This window comes from Rhinopithecus bieti, unplaced genomic scaffold (assembly GCF_001698545.2).
Source record: "Rhinopithecus bieti isolate Rb0 unplaced genomic scaffold, ASM169854v2 scaffold_2205, whole genome shotgun sequence".
NCBI classification, from domain to species: Eukaryota; Metazoa; Chordata; class Mammalia; order Primates; family Cercopithecidae; genus Rhinopithecus; species Rhinopithecus bieti.
In genome coordinates, this window is record NW_016803673.1 from 2174103 (window position 1) to 2187774 (window position 13672).

A 13672-nucleotide genomic window follows, 5' to 3' on the forward strand; every position below is an offset into this window, starting at 1 on the left:
AAAAAAAAAAAAAAAAAAAAAAAAAACTAGGGCGAAACCAAAGATGTTTACAAAACCTCCTTCCGGCCTCACCCTAATCCCTAATCCCATTGACAGGTGGGACCCAAACAGTGACTCCAGGGTGAGGATGCAGGAGGTCCCCTCAGCCTCACCCCGGCCCTTCCATTCAGGGGCTCCTTTGCACAGCTGCAGCCATGATAACCCATTGCACATGGAGAAGTCTACAGACTGGCAACAAAGTATTACCAGTTAGCCCTGGGTGCTGGCCTTTCTTTGATTTTATCTTACTTTTTTCCTTTGTCTTCCTGCTTTTAATTTTTAAGCTTTTATGGTGAGCATTCATGTATTACATGTAGTAAAGTCCTTTGAATAAAGTATATATTGTACTGTGAAAAAAAATGAACCTGGCCAGGTGCGGTGGCTCACACCTGTAATCCCAGCACTTTGGGAGGCTGAGGCAGGCAGATCACTTGAGGTCAGGAGTTCTAGACCAGCCTGGCCAACATGGTAAAACCCGTCTCTACTAAAAATACAAAAATTAGGCAGGTGTGGTGGTGGGTGCCTGTAATCCCAACTACTCCAGAGGCTGAGGCAGGAGAATCGTTTGAACCTGGGAGGCGGAGGTTGCAGGGAGTCTAGATTGCGCCACTACACCAAAAAAAAAAAAACCAAAAAACAAAAAAGAAAAAAAAAACAGAATTGAAGAGCAGTGGAAGGAAATCGGAGGCAGGGGCTCTCCCAAATATACGGGCTCGCTTCTGGAAACAGCAAAGTCTACTCCTAGGTTCGTTGTTTTCCGTTCATCCCTTTTACTCACTCGAAGCCTGAGCCGTGGTGTCCAGGCCAAGTGCTGGGCTGGCTCTGGGGACCAGTGAGGTCCTAGTAGGCCAGCCCTATCTGTGTGGAGCCACGGTTGGATGGGCATCATGCAGCCCCCATTCTCCTCCAGGCCACTGTGGACGCGTCCCCACCCTGTGGTTTCTGGGGCCCCAGCTTTCTCTACTGCTTCTTCCAGCAAAGTACCCATGTTTGGCCTGGAGGCCATCTGGAGGAACGGCCAAGTGGTGGGCCATGTCCGGAGGGCCGACTTTGGGTTCGCCATCGACAAGACCATCGCCTACGGTTACATCCATGACCCCAGTGGTGGGCCGGTGAGTCACCTTCTCTGGCCCTGCTAAGGCAAATGCCGATTCCTCCCCAGCTCCAAACCAGCACCCTGCACTGCACCCTGAGTGTGCCGGGCACAGGGAGGAGGACGGGTGGGGTCCAGAGGAGGAGGAGGGAAGAGAAAGGAGGGAGGAGGGAGAGGAGGAAGAAGGAGGGAGGAGGGAAGGGGGGAGGAAGGAAGGAGAAGGAGGGGGAAGGAAAAAGGGGAGAGAGGAAGAAGGAGGAGGGAGAGGGAGGAGGGGGGAAGGAGAAGGGAGAGGAAGAGGCCTCAGCAGGTGGAGGACTCCCCAGCTGTGCCTGGGCAGAGCCAAAGCTGCTCTCTGTTTTCTTTCTGGAAGAATCTGACTTTGGTGGTTCCAGGCTTTTTTTGGTTAGAAGGAGGTGCCAGCCAGCCAGGCTGATACCTTCCGGCTCCTGACACCAGAGACCCAAACCTCAAGCCGCCCATGGCCCACCCTTTGCCTGGGGTGCAAGGGTGGTCCCCAGGGTGACCAACCAGAGACTCAGACTCAGCGACCCATGTTTCTATCCTCCTCTCTTTCCTCACTCCAGACACCCCTGACCCCAGGCAACCCCACACCCACCAGGTGACCCTGGTCCCTGGCTGCAGGAGGCAGGAGCAGGCTGGAAAGAGCAGGCACTGCCCCTAGAAGCAAGTCCCAGGACAGCTCTGGGTGGCCAGGGGTGGTGGAGCAGGGGGTGGGCAGCCTCCCCAGAAGGGGAAGGGGTGGTCTCTACCTCCACCTCCTTTTCCCATCTTTCTGGCGCCTCTGGTGCCGGTGAGGAGGGTCACGTCTCTCCATAGGAGCAGATCTGACATTTAGCCCAAGCCCTAAGTGAGGCCAGGACATGCTGGCCTGGCTCCAGAACCTTCCAGCCTGAGTCCCCGCTGGGCACATAGAGGGAATCGGGGAGAGAGGGAGCGCTTGGGAGAAGCCACAAGGAAGGGTAGGCTGGAGACAGAGCAGTCTTAGCAAGAGCTGCAGAACAGGCGCAGGCCCAGCTCGAAGGCCCAAGGGGGAGGGGACACCGCCAGGCCTCAGGCAAGGCCATGGTCCTGTGGAGCTGTAGGGAAGTGGCAGCCCATGGGGCTGAGTCCGGCAGTGGAGCTGGAAGGCTCAGGACACACTTGATGCCACCAGGCTTTGGGATCTGCCTTTTACTTGCTTTGTGACCTTGGACAAGGATCCTCTCTTAGAACCTCAGTTTCCTCATTTATAAAATGTGGACACTCACCTACCATGCAGGGCCGTCATACAGGCCACTGCCCAGAGTGGGGTCTTAATAAGCGGGGATTGTGATGGTGTGGCTCCCACGGTGGGCAGGGCCTCCTGACACAGCCCTGGGGCCACAGCCCTGGGGCCCAGCCAAACTGGAGTTTATGGGTTCCATGCCAGGGTGGGCTGGGGAGGGGAGGCTCCGTTGCCATTTCTTCAAAGAACAGTAATGCTCACCTTTCTCCAGAGTCAGGGATGGGTCCATAACCAACGTGACCAGGGAAGCTGAGGTTCAATGGCATCCAGACGGGCAGCCAGGGAACCAGTCGATGCACCCAGAGCTGCTGGTGCACGTCTCCTGCCCCTCCATCAGGGCTGTCCAGAGCATTTGCACCATGGAAATGGGCAAACGCTACAGTCACGCCCGCCCTACTCCAAAGCTGTTGTTCAACATTTTCTAACACCCAAGTGGGGTAGCAGAGGTTTCTTCCTAAGATAGGGAAACCTGGTCATTGAAGGGAAAGGCTCCGAGATGGGGAAGGAGTTTCTGCCTCGTGGGTATTTGTTAGCAAGGCCAGGTGCCCGCTTTGAGTTGTGCCTGCCTGGGGACATCTGAAGTCCATCAGCTCTCTATGCTGCCTTCCTGCAGGGGGCAGCTCAGAACTCTCAGCCCTGCAGGTGCACACATGGCTCAGAAGCGCCACTCCTAAAGCTCCTGTCACAGAAAAAGCTTGATTTGTTTTTTATTTTGTTTCATCCAGTCCTGAGCTGCCAGGAACAAGAAGTCAGGTTCTACTCTGACTCCCAGAGTAGAACCTGAGACTCCCTCCTGTGGCCCTGGCCTTGGGTTTAATTGCTGTAATGGGAGAACAGCTTCCCTGAGTGGCCCGGCCTGCCCTCCTCATAGCAGCCGTGGCAAAAGTGCCCAGCGTCACCAGCTGCACCAGGCTGGAGGTGACGCCCTCCTCCTGCCCTAAGAGCACCTGCACCTGGGGCTGACTAGTTCCCAAGGGCTTGCTGGGGACGTCGAGCCAGGGTGTGGGATGGGGAGCACGCAGAGGCCAAGCTGTCTAGAAGGCTGTTCCAGCCGCCCCTGCCCAGAGGGATTTGAGTGGGATTGGCCGCCAGCCTCAGTGCTGCTCCGGCCCGGGTCCGGGGAAGCCACCGCGTTTCTGCTGTTTCCCAGACATCTGGAATCGCTAGGGCAGGAGGTATGTTGTCCTGTGGAAGTCGTACTGGCTGTCAGACCTTGGCTTTGCCGGACCCCAGATGCCCATGTCCAACTCGAGATCACATGGACACAAACTCCACCTGCTCTGGGGCGATGCCTGGGTTCGGGAAGGAGGCCCTGGCACAGGGATGAGTTTGCCCATGGGGCAGGCAGCAAGACCAAGACCCCCTCCTCCAGAGAAGCAGGCAGGCGTGAGCCCTGTACCTACCAACAGATAGTGACCCTCATCCCCACCTCTGCTTCTAGGTCTCGCGGGACTTTGTGAAGAGCGGGGACTATGCCCTGGAAAGAATGGGGGTGACCTACGGTGCCCAGGCCCACCTGAAGTCTCCCTTTGACCCTGACAACAAGAGGGTGAAGGGAACATACTGAGGGCCCAGACCCCATGCCCCATCCCATGCTGTCCGTCCATTCCCACAGGTCCCAAATGGCCCTGGATCCCAGGACCCTGGACCTGGCCAGAACTTGGACCCTCCCTGTCCTTAGTATAGGCCTAGTCCTGCTAAAACCCCCAAACCAGATACAGATAGAGACCAAGATGGCCCATCGTGTGGTCACCGACCAGAAGGCGGTCTCTAATCCACCCCAATCCTCCCAGAAAACAAGCCTGTAAGTGTCTTGGGCTCAGGGACCATGGCTTGTAGTCATCTCCAAGCTTCTAGAAGGTGCTTAGTAAATACTTGATAAGCCCCACGTGAAAACAGGGAAGCAAATAGGCTTCATCTTTTACTCCAAGCTTGACCGATCGGTGGTGGGCTTCCCTGGGGCACTTGGCTGAAGAGCATGAGGCTGTGTCTGGGTCAGGAAAGAGCGGTGATCGGCTGGCACTGTCTGCCATCAGTGATCGACTGGCACTGTCTGCCACAGTGCACATGGAGGCCTGGGACCAAGGCCATTCTACAGGATGGTGCCTCTCAGATCTCAGGTTGGCACAGGAGCTGGAAAGCTCTTCTTCCCTTGCTCAGCCTCCTGGTTCTTCAGGTGGCAAAGCCTCCTGAGAATCAGTAGCCCAGGAACAGAGGAGCCAAAGCAGGGAGCGGGCGGGGCCTCAGATGGGTGCCCTCCTCACCCACACAGAAGTGCAAGCTCCTTCCTCAGTTTCCCCTTGAGCCCCTTGCTCACCAGGCTCAGGCAGGAGGGACGTGCTGCTGGGTAAGAGTCTGGTGGAGTCCCCCTTTCTAGGTGACCTTTGTCTTTGCTGTTGATTTGAATGCAATTCCTGCTCATGCCTTCCCCTTTGTCCAGCCCTTGCAGGAGGACCCTGTCTTAGGCTCTGCCCTGCACGTTGCCCTGAGATGGGGTGGCTCCGCTGCCTGCTTTCTCTTCCCCGCAATAACTGCCTGTGTGTCAGGAGCAGCTCTGCCTCTCCTGCCTGGGAGGGGTGTCCATCTCTGTCCATCCCACGTGCTCAGTCCTCTCCCTCATGCCCCCGAGCCCAGGTTCAGATCAGGCCCGTCAGAGTGGCACTGTGCAGTCTTGCCAGGCGTGCCCTGCAATCTGGGAAGAGCGGGTGGCAGATGCTTGGGGATATCGTGGAGCTGGGGCCCCACAGAGCCACACGCACAGTAAGTGGTGATCTGGGGGCAGCAGTCCTGGCAGGCCCCAGCTGCCTTTGGATGCTCCCAGGCCACATGGCCCACTGTGGACTGAGCTCAACAAAGCTGCAGGCAGATGTTTGGGTTACAGATGGCTGTGAAAGGCAGGTTTGGCCTCCTGAGTCTGGGGAAGGGGATGCGGCTGGAGAGTGGGGTGGGGACCTCTGGCTTTCACACGTTTCAGGCCGAAGGAACACCTGGAGCCTCCCCTCGCTCACAGGCGGGCCTGGCTCCTGGATGAGACAGCTTTGCAGGAGCCAGAGGAGGAGAGGAGGGGAGCCGGCTCCCCAGATGGCCTGGCCTGCTTCCTCCGGGTCTGCGGTTTGGCCACAGACCCCTGGATTGGCCCGGTGACCACACTGATCTCACGGCCCGTCCTTGGGGGAAGGCTGAGGATGAGGGGAGGTCAGAGTCCAGGTTCCACTCCAAATTGTTTCCCGTGGCTGCAGCTGGGGAACGCATGCGACGGCACCACCCTGTCCCAAGAAGAGAGAACCCGGCCCCTGACCCTGTCCCAAGGAGACAGAACCCGGCCCCCAACCCTGTCCCAAGGAGAGAGAACCCAGCCTCCCTCCCTGTACCCTGTGTGCTTCCCCCACCCCCGCAGAGAGAGAACCTGGCCCCTCCGAGAGGGCACTGGGCATTGATGTGAGTGCAGCCTCCGTGACTCGCCTCCCGAGCTCACCACTTGCGGGCTCTATCCCTGGGCTGCAAGAGATCTTGGCCCTGCCATGGCTCCCAAGCGCACCACCCAGGGTCCACATCACAAGACCCACCTCCCTGGACCCCGAGCCAGGTCTTCCAGACCTCGACTCTAAACACACCGTTTCACAGCTATTGTTAAATTTTTTTTCTGGAACTATTGATACCATGACGCTCACTGTGGCTGGGTACTGCCTCTCAGGAATTCCGAGGAAACTGTTTTGAAAGTGCCTACACTGGCCAGGTGCGGTGGCACACGCTTTTAATCCCACCACTTTGGGAGGCCAAGGCAGGTGGATCACCTGAGGTCGGGAGTTTGAGGCCAGCCTGACCAACATGGTGAAACCCAGTCTCTACTAAAAATACAAAATTAGCTGGGCATGGTGGCACATGCCTGTAATCCCAGCTGCTCGGGAGGCCGAGGCAGGAGAATCGCTTGAACCCAGGAGGCGGTGGTTGAGGTGAACCGAGATCGCGCCACTGCACTCCAGCCTGGGCAAGAGCGAAATTCCGTCTCCAAAAAATAAGAAAGAATGAAAGAAAGTGCCTACATTGTCGCCAGCAGAGCTCTATACCGCACTGGGCAGTGAAACAGCCTTGGGCCATGTGAAAAGTGGGGGGTGTGAACGGAACACAGAAGGTTCCATCTCGTATCACAGTGGTATGATCTCGGCTCACTACAACCTCTGCCTCCCAGGTTCAAGGGATTCTCCCACCTCAGCCTCCCAGATGGCTAGAATTACTGACGTGTACCACCACAGCCTGGCTAATTTTTGCATTTTTAGTAGAGATGGGGTTTCACCATATTGGCCAGGCTGGTCTTGAGCTACTGACCTCAGGTGATCCGCCCACCTCAGTCTCCCAAAATGCTGGGATTATAGGTGTGAGCCACTGCGCCCAGCTCTAATTTTTGTATTTTTGGTAGAGACAGGGTTTCACTATGTTGCCCAGGCTGGTCTTGAACTCCTGGACTCAAATGATCCTCCCATCTCAGCCTCCCAAAGGGCTAGGATTACAGCACCCGACCTTGTATCATTTCAATTAATTTAAAATTAATCAAAAGTAGCCACATGAGACTAGCGACCACCAGACAGCACAGCCCTGGAGCACTCTGGGACCCACTCAGGCAGGCACCCCTATGCTGGCTAGAGCCTGGGGTCCAGGGCCACCCCATCTCTCAACACCGATGGGCATGAGCATTCCTCACCCCAGGGCTCTGAGCACCTCAGAGTGGTGGGTTGTGACACCCTAGCAGCCCCCATCCCCTGGGAGGCTGGGGAACCCTCTCCTCAGTGGACAGATAGGGAGACCCAAGCCCAGAGAGGGAAAGTAACTAACTCAGGGTCACACAGCAGGGGTAGGAATAGCAATTTGGGCTACTGGACTCACACCACAATAATTCAGAAGGTAGGCGAACCCAGAGAGTCCCTTTGGCTTGGAGCATGTAGGTTATTTTCAGGTAATAAAGCACTTCCCCTAAGCCTCCAAATAAGGAACTTATTTTAGATAAAATCTCCCACAAGGGTCCTGGGGAAATTCCTGTTTCATAGGTAAGGAAACAGAGGTTGAGCGTTCAGACACTGGAGTCAGACATGGGGACACTTTGAGCTCCCGGGCTTACTCTGGGTGACCTTGGCACCTAACTTTAGGTCTCCGAGCCTCAGCTTCTTCCTCCATCAGTGAAAACAAAAACTACATGGCTTCACGGGATTGCTAGGGCTGTGCATAGCCTCAGCGTGAGGCAAGTGGCAGCTCTCAGCGACCATGGGGTCACACTCATCTGGGTGTGCGAGATGCGGGTGCTGCTGGAGAGGTGTCGGGGGACACAGCTGCTGCCTCCGAAAGAGGAAGAGGATAACCAGCCTGAGAGAGAGAGAGTGCGCGGGGGGTGGGTGGGGGGGTGGGGTTGTCGCTGTGGCAGGTTCCAGAGCTGGCTGGGATTCCCAATCACTGTTGCTCTTGGGCTCCAGGTGAGGTCCTCATCTGGGAGTGTCAGTTTCCCTGCCCGAGACTAGCAGGCTGCAAGTGCCCCCCGGGTGTTTGGGCAGGACCCTAGGACCCTTTTCTGGGCTGACAACTGGGTATGATCAACGGGAAGGGGCTTCTTGGGCCTGCTCCGTGTCTTCTGTCACCCAGGCTGTAAAGATGACAGAGGGCCGGGGCGGCTCTCCAGGCTGGCGCCTGGCATTTCACAGCGCTAGCGCCCTGTGACTTATGGGCCACAAGAAGCTGTGATTTATACAACATGAGGCAGAGCTCCTGGGCTCACGAGTTCCCTTCTGTGATGAAGTGCCTCGCAGAAGACGCAGGCCGCTTAGCTGATGCGGGGGGACTCCGAGGCCCATTCATCTCCCTCTCTCCCCAGGAGGTTCGGCGGCGTTTTGCTGAACTGGCTGAACACCGCCTTATCTGTTACTGTCTCCAGAAACCATCAAAGAGCTGAACTTGTCCCTGAGAGGCAGCTCAGAGGGCAGGAAGGGGAGACCCACCCAGGCCGGCTGAGGCGGCTTCAGGACGCTCGGGGGAAGCACTTGGTACCACACCTGGCACAGGGAGGAGGCTCGGAGCAAGCTTCTCTCTCCTGGAGTGACGGCCCGGAGTGCAAACGTATCCACCTCCAGTGGGTGCTAGCCCAAGTGTGAGCTTTATTGGCTCATTAGCCCGCACGGCATCAGCCCCGTTTTACAGATGAGAAAAGTGAGGGTCAGGAACGTGAAATGGCCCACCCAAGGCACACTCCACTGAGTGGCAGAACCACAAGGGAAGCACAGCCTTGACTCCACCCGGGTCTGTTCAGCGCTGGCCCCGCCGCCAGAGAAGCAAGCTGGTGCTAATAACTCCGCCCCCTCGTGGAAGCGGCGCCCAGAAGCCTCGCTGGATCCTCGCCGCCTCGCCTTTCGGTGATAGTTGTTGTTAGAGCTTCCCTTTAGGTGGGCGAAAATATCTATTTACTCGGCAATGGAGCAATTTCCCAGGCTAGTCTCTAACTAGCTAAGTGCCTGGTCCTGCCTCCGTCGCAGGGAAGCCGCCCACTGTGAAACACGAGCCACTCAGCGAGGAAATGTTGAAGCAGCACCCGCACCCTCCGCACACCGGCACAGATCACTGTCCGCCGGAGCAGCGGGGCGGGGGCGGGGCGGGGGCGTTCTGGGTGATTCTGCGCCCCGGTCCAGCATGGCGCATGTCCCAGGAGCATGGCCACACCCAGTGAGGCAGAACAGGGCTGGTGGAGGGCTGGACCCTGGACCACTGTGCAGGCTGTCCCTGCATTGAGTAAGCCGGTTTAAATGGAAGAGGTCATGGCCCACTCGGTCCGGGGTAGATCAACAGGGCACCCACACCCTCTCAGCCATGCAGGGGACCCTGGGGGAAGAAGGCTGGATTGGACCGAGGTCTCAGGCAGGGGCGTGGTCTGGCCCCTTCATCCTGGGCATGCAGGGCTGTTCCATGGGGATCGTCGCAGAGTAGGGTGCACAGTGCCGGTGTGAGCCCACAGGGACAGCACGGAGGAGGGGGAGGAGCAGGCCCCCCTCAGCCTTTGCCCCCACCAATGCTGATAATGGTGGGGCCGGCAGGGCTTCGGCCCTGGCTGGTGGGGCACTGTGGGGTGGGTTCTTCCAGCGTGGGGATGACCTTGGGCAGGGGCTGCAGGTTCCATTCACCCTGCAAGGAAGGGAGCAGGAGGTAAACTGAGGCTGGAGTGGCAAGATGGGTGGCTGCTTCCCCAGCCACTTCCCAGCCACCTCTTGGGTTCTTGCCCTCAAACTCAGCTTGTCCCAAACTGAACTCACTCCTCTCCCCCAAGTTGCTTTTTGGGGGTCCTCACCTCAGTAAATGCCCCCTCCTCTGGCTTCCCATTCACCTAGTCAGGAGCCTGGGAGTCATCCAGGCCTCTCCCTGCCTCCGTCCCCACCCAATTTAATCATTCACCTTAATGTAGCAACCAGAACCCCTGGCTGCAGGCTCTGATTTTTTTAACCGTCTCTTTCCCTCAAGGTTGCATCAAATGCCAAGTTTTCAACCCCATCAGACGTCCACCCCAGACTATTCTCGGGAAGCCAGTATTAACCCTTCCTTTCCTTGGTGCTGAGGACGTTTGACTTAGCAATTAATCCAGCTGCCAAATTGTCAATTACTTAGCAATTAATCCAGGAAGCATCTTCCTGGATCTCCAGGCTGCCACACCGTATGCGACTAACTGTGCATAGGCCCTGGGCTCCTGACCGCAGCCCGCTGGGCTCGGGATAAATTAGATGCCTTCGAATACCAGTGGGTCTTAGATAAGGAGGAAAAAACCAGCTTGCAGCTTCAGACTGGTTCGTTTCTCACCTTCCCTTCCCCCGCGCTTTATTTTAAGGTGCAGGGGGCAGGTTAGTGCACCCTGCTCACACCACCGGCATTTGGCATTTGGCACCAGTGTGGAGGTGTCACCCGGAAAGGGTGGCTGCCCTCCCTTCCTGGCCTCTCTCTCTCTCTCTCCTCTCTCTGCTGGCTGTCTGTCCAGGCCTGTGTGTCACCACCTGGCACTTGCTCTAATTATCTTGTGCGAGTGCTTTTGCCAGCAGTTTAGAGTGCAGGCCCATCACCCTTCACTGGGATCCCCCATGAGGCCTGCCCGACTGCGTGCCCCACCCACGCCCATGGCAGCGCACCGGGAAGCGGACAGCTGAGGACTTGTTGCAGTGCATGGAGATGGGTGCAAAGTCGTACAGGGCCTTCAGTACTTCGCTGTTGAAGGAGTTCCAGGGAACAGAGGCGAACTGCTGAGACACGGACGCCTGAGGGCAGGTGCAGACGTCCTCATTGTTGAACCTGGTGGGGACAAGGAACAGCCAGGCTGGGGAGCAGCCGATGGGCAGGGACCCCAGTGGGCACCAGCAACAACTCCTCCCTGCAGCTCAAGTCCTGTCCCTGGGGAGACCTTCCTGCCGCCTCCTCCCCAGCCCTGCTGCCTCTGCCAGGCCATCCCACATGCTGCCTTCACCAGCAACGGCTTCACCTCTCCTGTCACCTTGGCGGGTGGGTACTCCCGACTGGGTTGAGGAGGCTCTCAAGCCAAATCCAGACTCAGCAGGAAATGAGGGGAGGGATGAGTGATGCCGCCACAGGTCTCTGCTCCTAGAACTTAGCCTGGACTCCTCCAATCTGCCCAGCTGCCTGACAGGCCCAGAGGTTCTGTGTCGGGGCTTCCGGGGGGCAGGGAGCTTGTGCAGGGAGCCCTCACCTGTTGATGAGGTGGAAGTACTTCTGCAGGAAGCCGGCGTCCACAGCGCTCTTGCAGAGCTCCAGCTGCGTCTCAGGATAGTAGTGCACGTAGTTGACACACATCTCCTCCAGGATCCCAAAGCCGCCCTGCAAGTTGGAGAAGACCCGTCAGACCCGGGCCGTGCCACACAGACATTGCCGTCTAGCAGCTTTCGCCCCATCCACGTGTTCACTGCGTCCACTTGTCTGTTCACTGCACCGTGCCAGGCATGCTCTGGGGAACTAAGTCCCTGCCCTCACGGAATTACCACCATTGGTAGGAGAAACAGACAGCGAGTGAGTTAACCAGGACGTTCCTCTCAGGTGCTGATGATGCTGTGAAGAAAAATGAAACGGGACAAGTGGATGGGGTGTTATTGTGCCTATTTTATGGGTACAGAAACTGAGTCTCAGAGCAGGCAAGGGGACGCCCCATGGTGGCCACAGCATTGGTGGCACAGCCTGAGTGGACCCAGCCTCCCGGCCATTGTCTGGAAGCTGTCCCCATGACCTCCAGCAAGAGCCTGGAGCCAAGGACTGCAAGGGAGGCCCTTTCCACTGCAGCCCCACGCCGTCCACCAGTCATTTCTCGAATGCGGCTCCGAGAGGAGCAGGGACTCTAGAAGACAAGACCGTGACTAGAGGTCACAACAACCTCTAGTCTCTCAAGGCAACCCTACGGCCTGCCATCGCATGGGAGGGGCGGGACAGGTACCCTCTGGGTCCCCACTGCCAACTTTAAGCCCCTAGCTGGGTTGCTGCTCTTGGAGCTGGTGACGGTGGAGCCTCAGCCATGGGAGGAAGAAGAACGCCGGCAGCTTGGAGGAGCTGGGGCTGGAGAGAGCAAAGCTCCCCCGGCAGCAGCTCAGACCCCAGCAGGTCAGGGGCCGGGACATGATGGCCTGGCCACCCTTGCTCCTCCAGGCTCCCCGCTGTTTGTGAAGCTGCTGTGGGCCTGGGGATTTCATCTGGCTAGTGGGGAAGAAAGGCAATCGTTGCTCTATGGCAGAACAAAGGGACTGGGAAAAGCTCGGTGTGGCGCTTACACCAGCTGCCGCCCCCTCCTCCCATGTAGACAAAGAGCATGGGGCAGTTCTGCCCAGAGACCAAACCTGGCGCCTGTTGGCCAGGACAGGGTTTTGCCAGCATTGTTCTCTGGGCCACATTCCTCCTTTCCCAGCTTTTCTCATCCATCCCGCCCACGTCAGATCGGGCAGATAGGCCTCCTGTGTGAGTTCCCGTCCCTCCCCACCCTCCACCACCGCAGACATCAAAAGGGAACTGAGTCCGACCCTGTGCAGGATCTGTTCTCCTCTTTCACCTGGGGAAGGAAATCGAATTTCAAAGGCCGCTGTCTCTTGGATCAGCAGGTGAGGGGCTGTCAGAGCATGAGAAGCTCAGATCCACCTGGGAAGCTGCCCTTCCCTTTGATCCCGCCTGGTGCTGTGATGTAGCCACCGCCAAGAGGAGGGCATGGGCCAGGGACGCCACAGAACTGCCCGCTGGGACACTGGCACCGAGGGCCTCAACCTGAAGAACGAGCATCTGAGATGTCAGTGGTGCTTACCAGGCCTGGCAGCCCTGAATGCCCGGGGACGTGGCATCGGTTCTGCCGCCATGAAACCAGGTTGGGCAGGAAATATGCAGTCTCCTGGCTGGATACCCAGCAAGACCCTCCCGTCCCTGACCCTGGGGCTGTGCCTGCAGAATGGGGCAATGCTGGGGCCCTGCCTGGGGTGCTCCACCTGCAGAGCCCTGTCTCTGCGAGCTCACTCAGTCACTGCACAGGTGCTCAGCCGAGAGGCGGCACAGTTGGGGTTAGCACCTGCCCCCATACCAGCCCTCCCTCCTGTTCGCTGTGTGTGTGGCCTGAGTGGCTGGACCTCACTCTGTCTCCTGGTGGGAGCTGCTCAGAGGTCTCAGCAAGGCTTGGTGTGGTTAGAATGAGTTATTAGAGCAGTGCTGAGCTATGGCCAGCGCCCGACATCAGCCACGGCCGTGATATACTGAGCACCTCCTCTAGAGAGAATAAAGGACTGGTGAACTCTCACGCCCCCCAACCCTGAATCTGTGATCAGGGACACAGGGCAATTGTCACCTGAAATCCAAGGGAGACAGGAAGGGTGTGGTAAGAACCGTGAGGCATAAGGCCCTGGGTCAAATCCCAGCTCAGCCATCTGTCAGCTGTGTGACTTTGGTCAAGTGCCTGCCCTCTCTGAGCCTTTATGTCTCACCTGTGAAAATACAAACACTGGCTGGGTGCTGTGGCTCATGCCTGTAATCCCAGCATGAGGGATTACATGAGGAGCTCAAGACCAGCCTGGCCAACAGGGTGAAACCCTGTCTCTACTAAAAATACAAAAATTAGCTGGGTGTGGTGGTGCACACCTATAATCCCAGGCTTGAGAGGCTGAGGCAGAGAATCACTTGAACCTGGGAGGCAGAGGTTGCAGTGAGCTGAGATCGCACCACTGCATGCCAGCCTGGGCAACAGAGCGAGACTCTGTCTCAAAAAA

The 13672-nt window shown here is 57.6% G+C and overlaps 2 protein-coding genes across 4 annotated transcripts in view; one reads left to right on the forward strand and one right to left on the reverse strand.

Annotated features, from left to right (window-relative positions):
* The window catches only part of SARDH (sarcosine dehydrogenase), an 80301-nt gene extending 75985 nt beyond the window's left edge, over positions 1 to 4316 (forward strand). For all 3 annotated transcript variants that reach the window (XM_017848975.1, XM_017848962.1, XM_017848969.1), the window contains 2 exons: positions 1016 to 1151; positions 3862 to 4316. In XM_017848975.1, coding sequence (XP_017704464.1) covers positions 1016 to 1151; positions 3862 to 3987 — 262 coding nt within the window. In that variant the 3' untranslated portion in view covers positions 3988 to 4316. The remainder of the gene's footprint in view (positions 1 to 1015; positions 1152 to 3861) is intronic.
* A 4207-nt stretch (positions 4317 to 8523) lies between these two features.
* The window catches only part of DBH (dopamine beta-hydroxylase), a 25501-nt gene continuing 20352 nt past the window's right edge, over positions 8524 to 13672 (reverse strand). The window contains exons 10-12 of the mRNA XM_017848981.1: positions 11137 to 11264; positions 10565 to 10724; positions 8524 to 9575 (exon numbers count right to left, since the gene is read on the reverse strand). Of these exons, the coding sequence (XP_017704470.1) occupies positions 9444 to 9575; positions 10565 to 10724; positions 11137 to 11264 (420 nt within the window). The 3' untranslated portion in view covers positions 8524 to 9443. The remainder of the gene's footprint in view (positions 9576 to 10564; positions 10725 to 11136; positions 11265 to 13672) is intronic.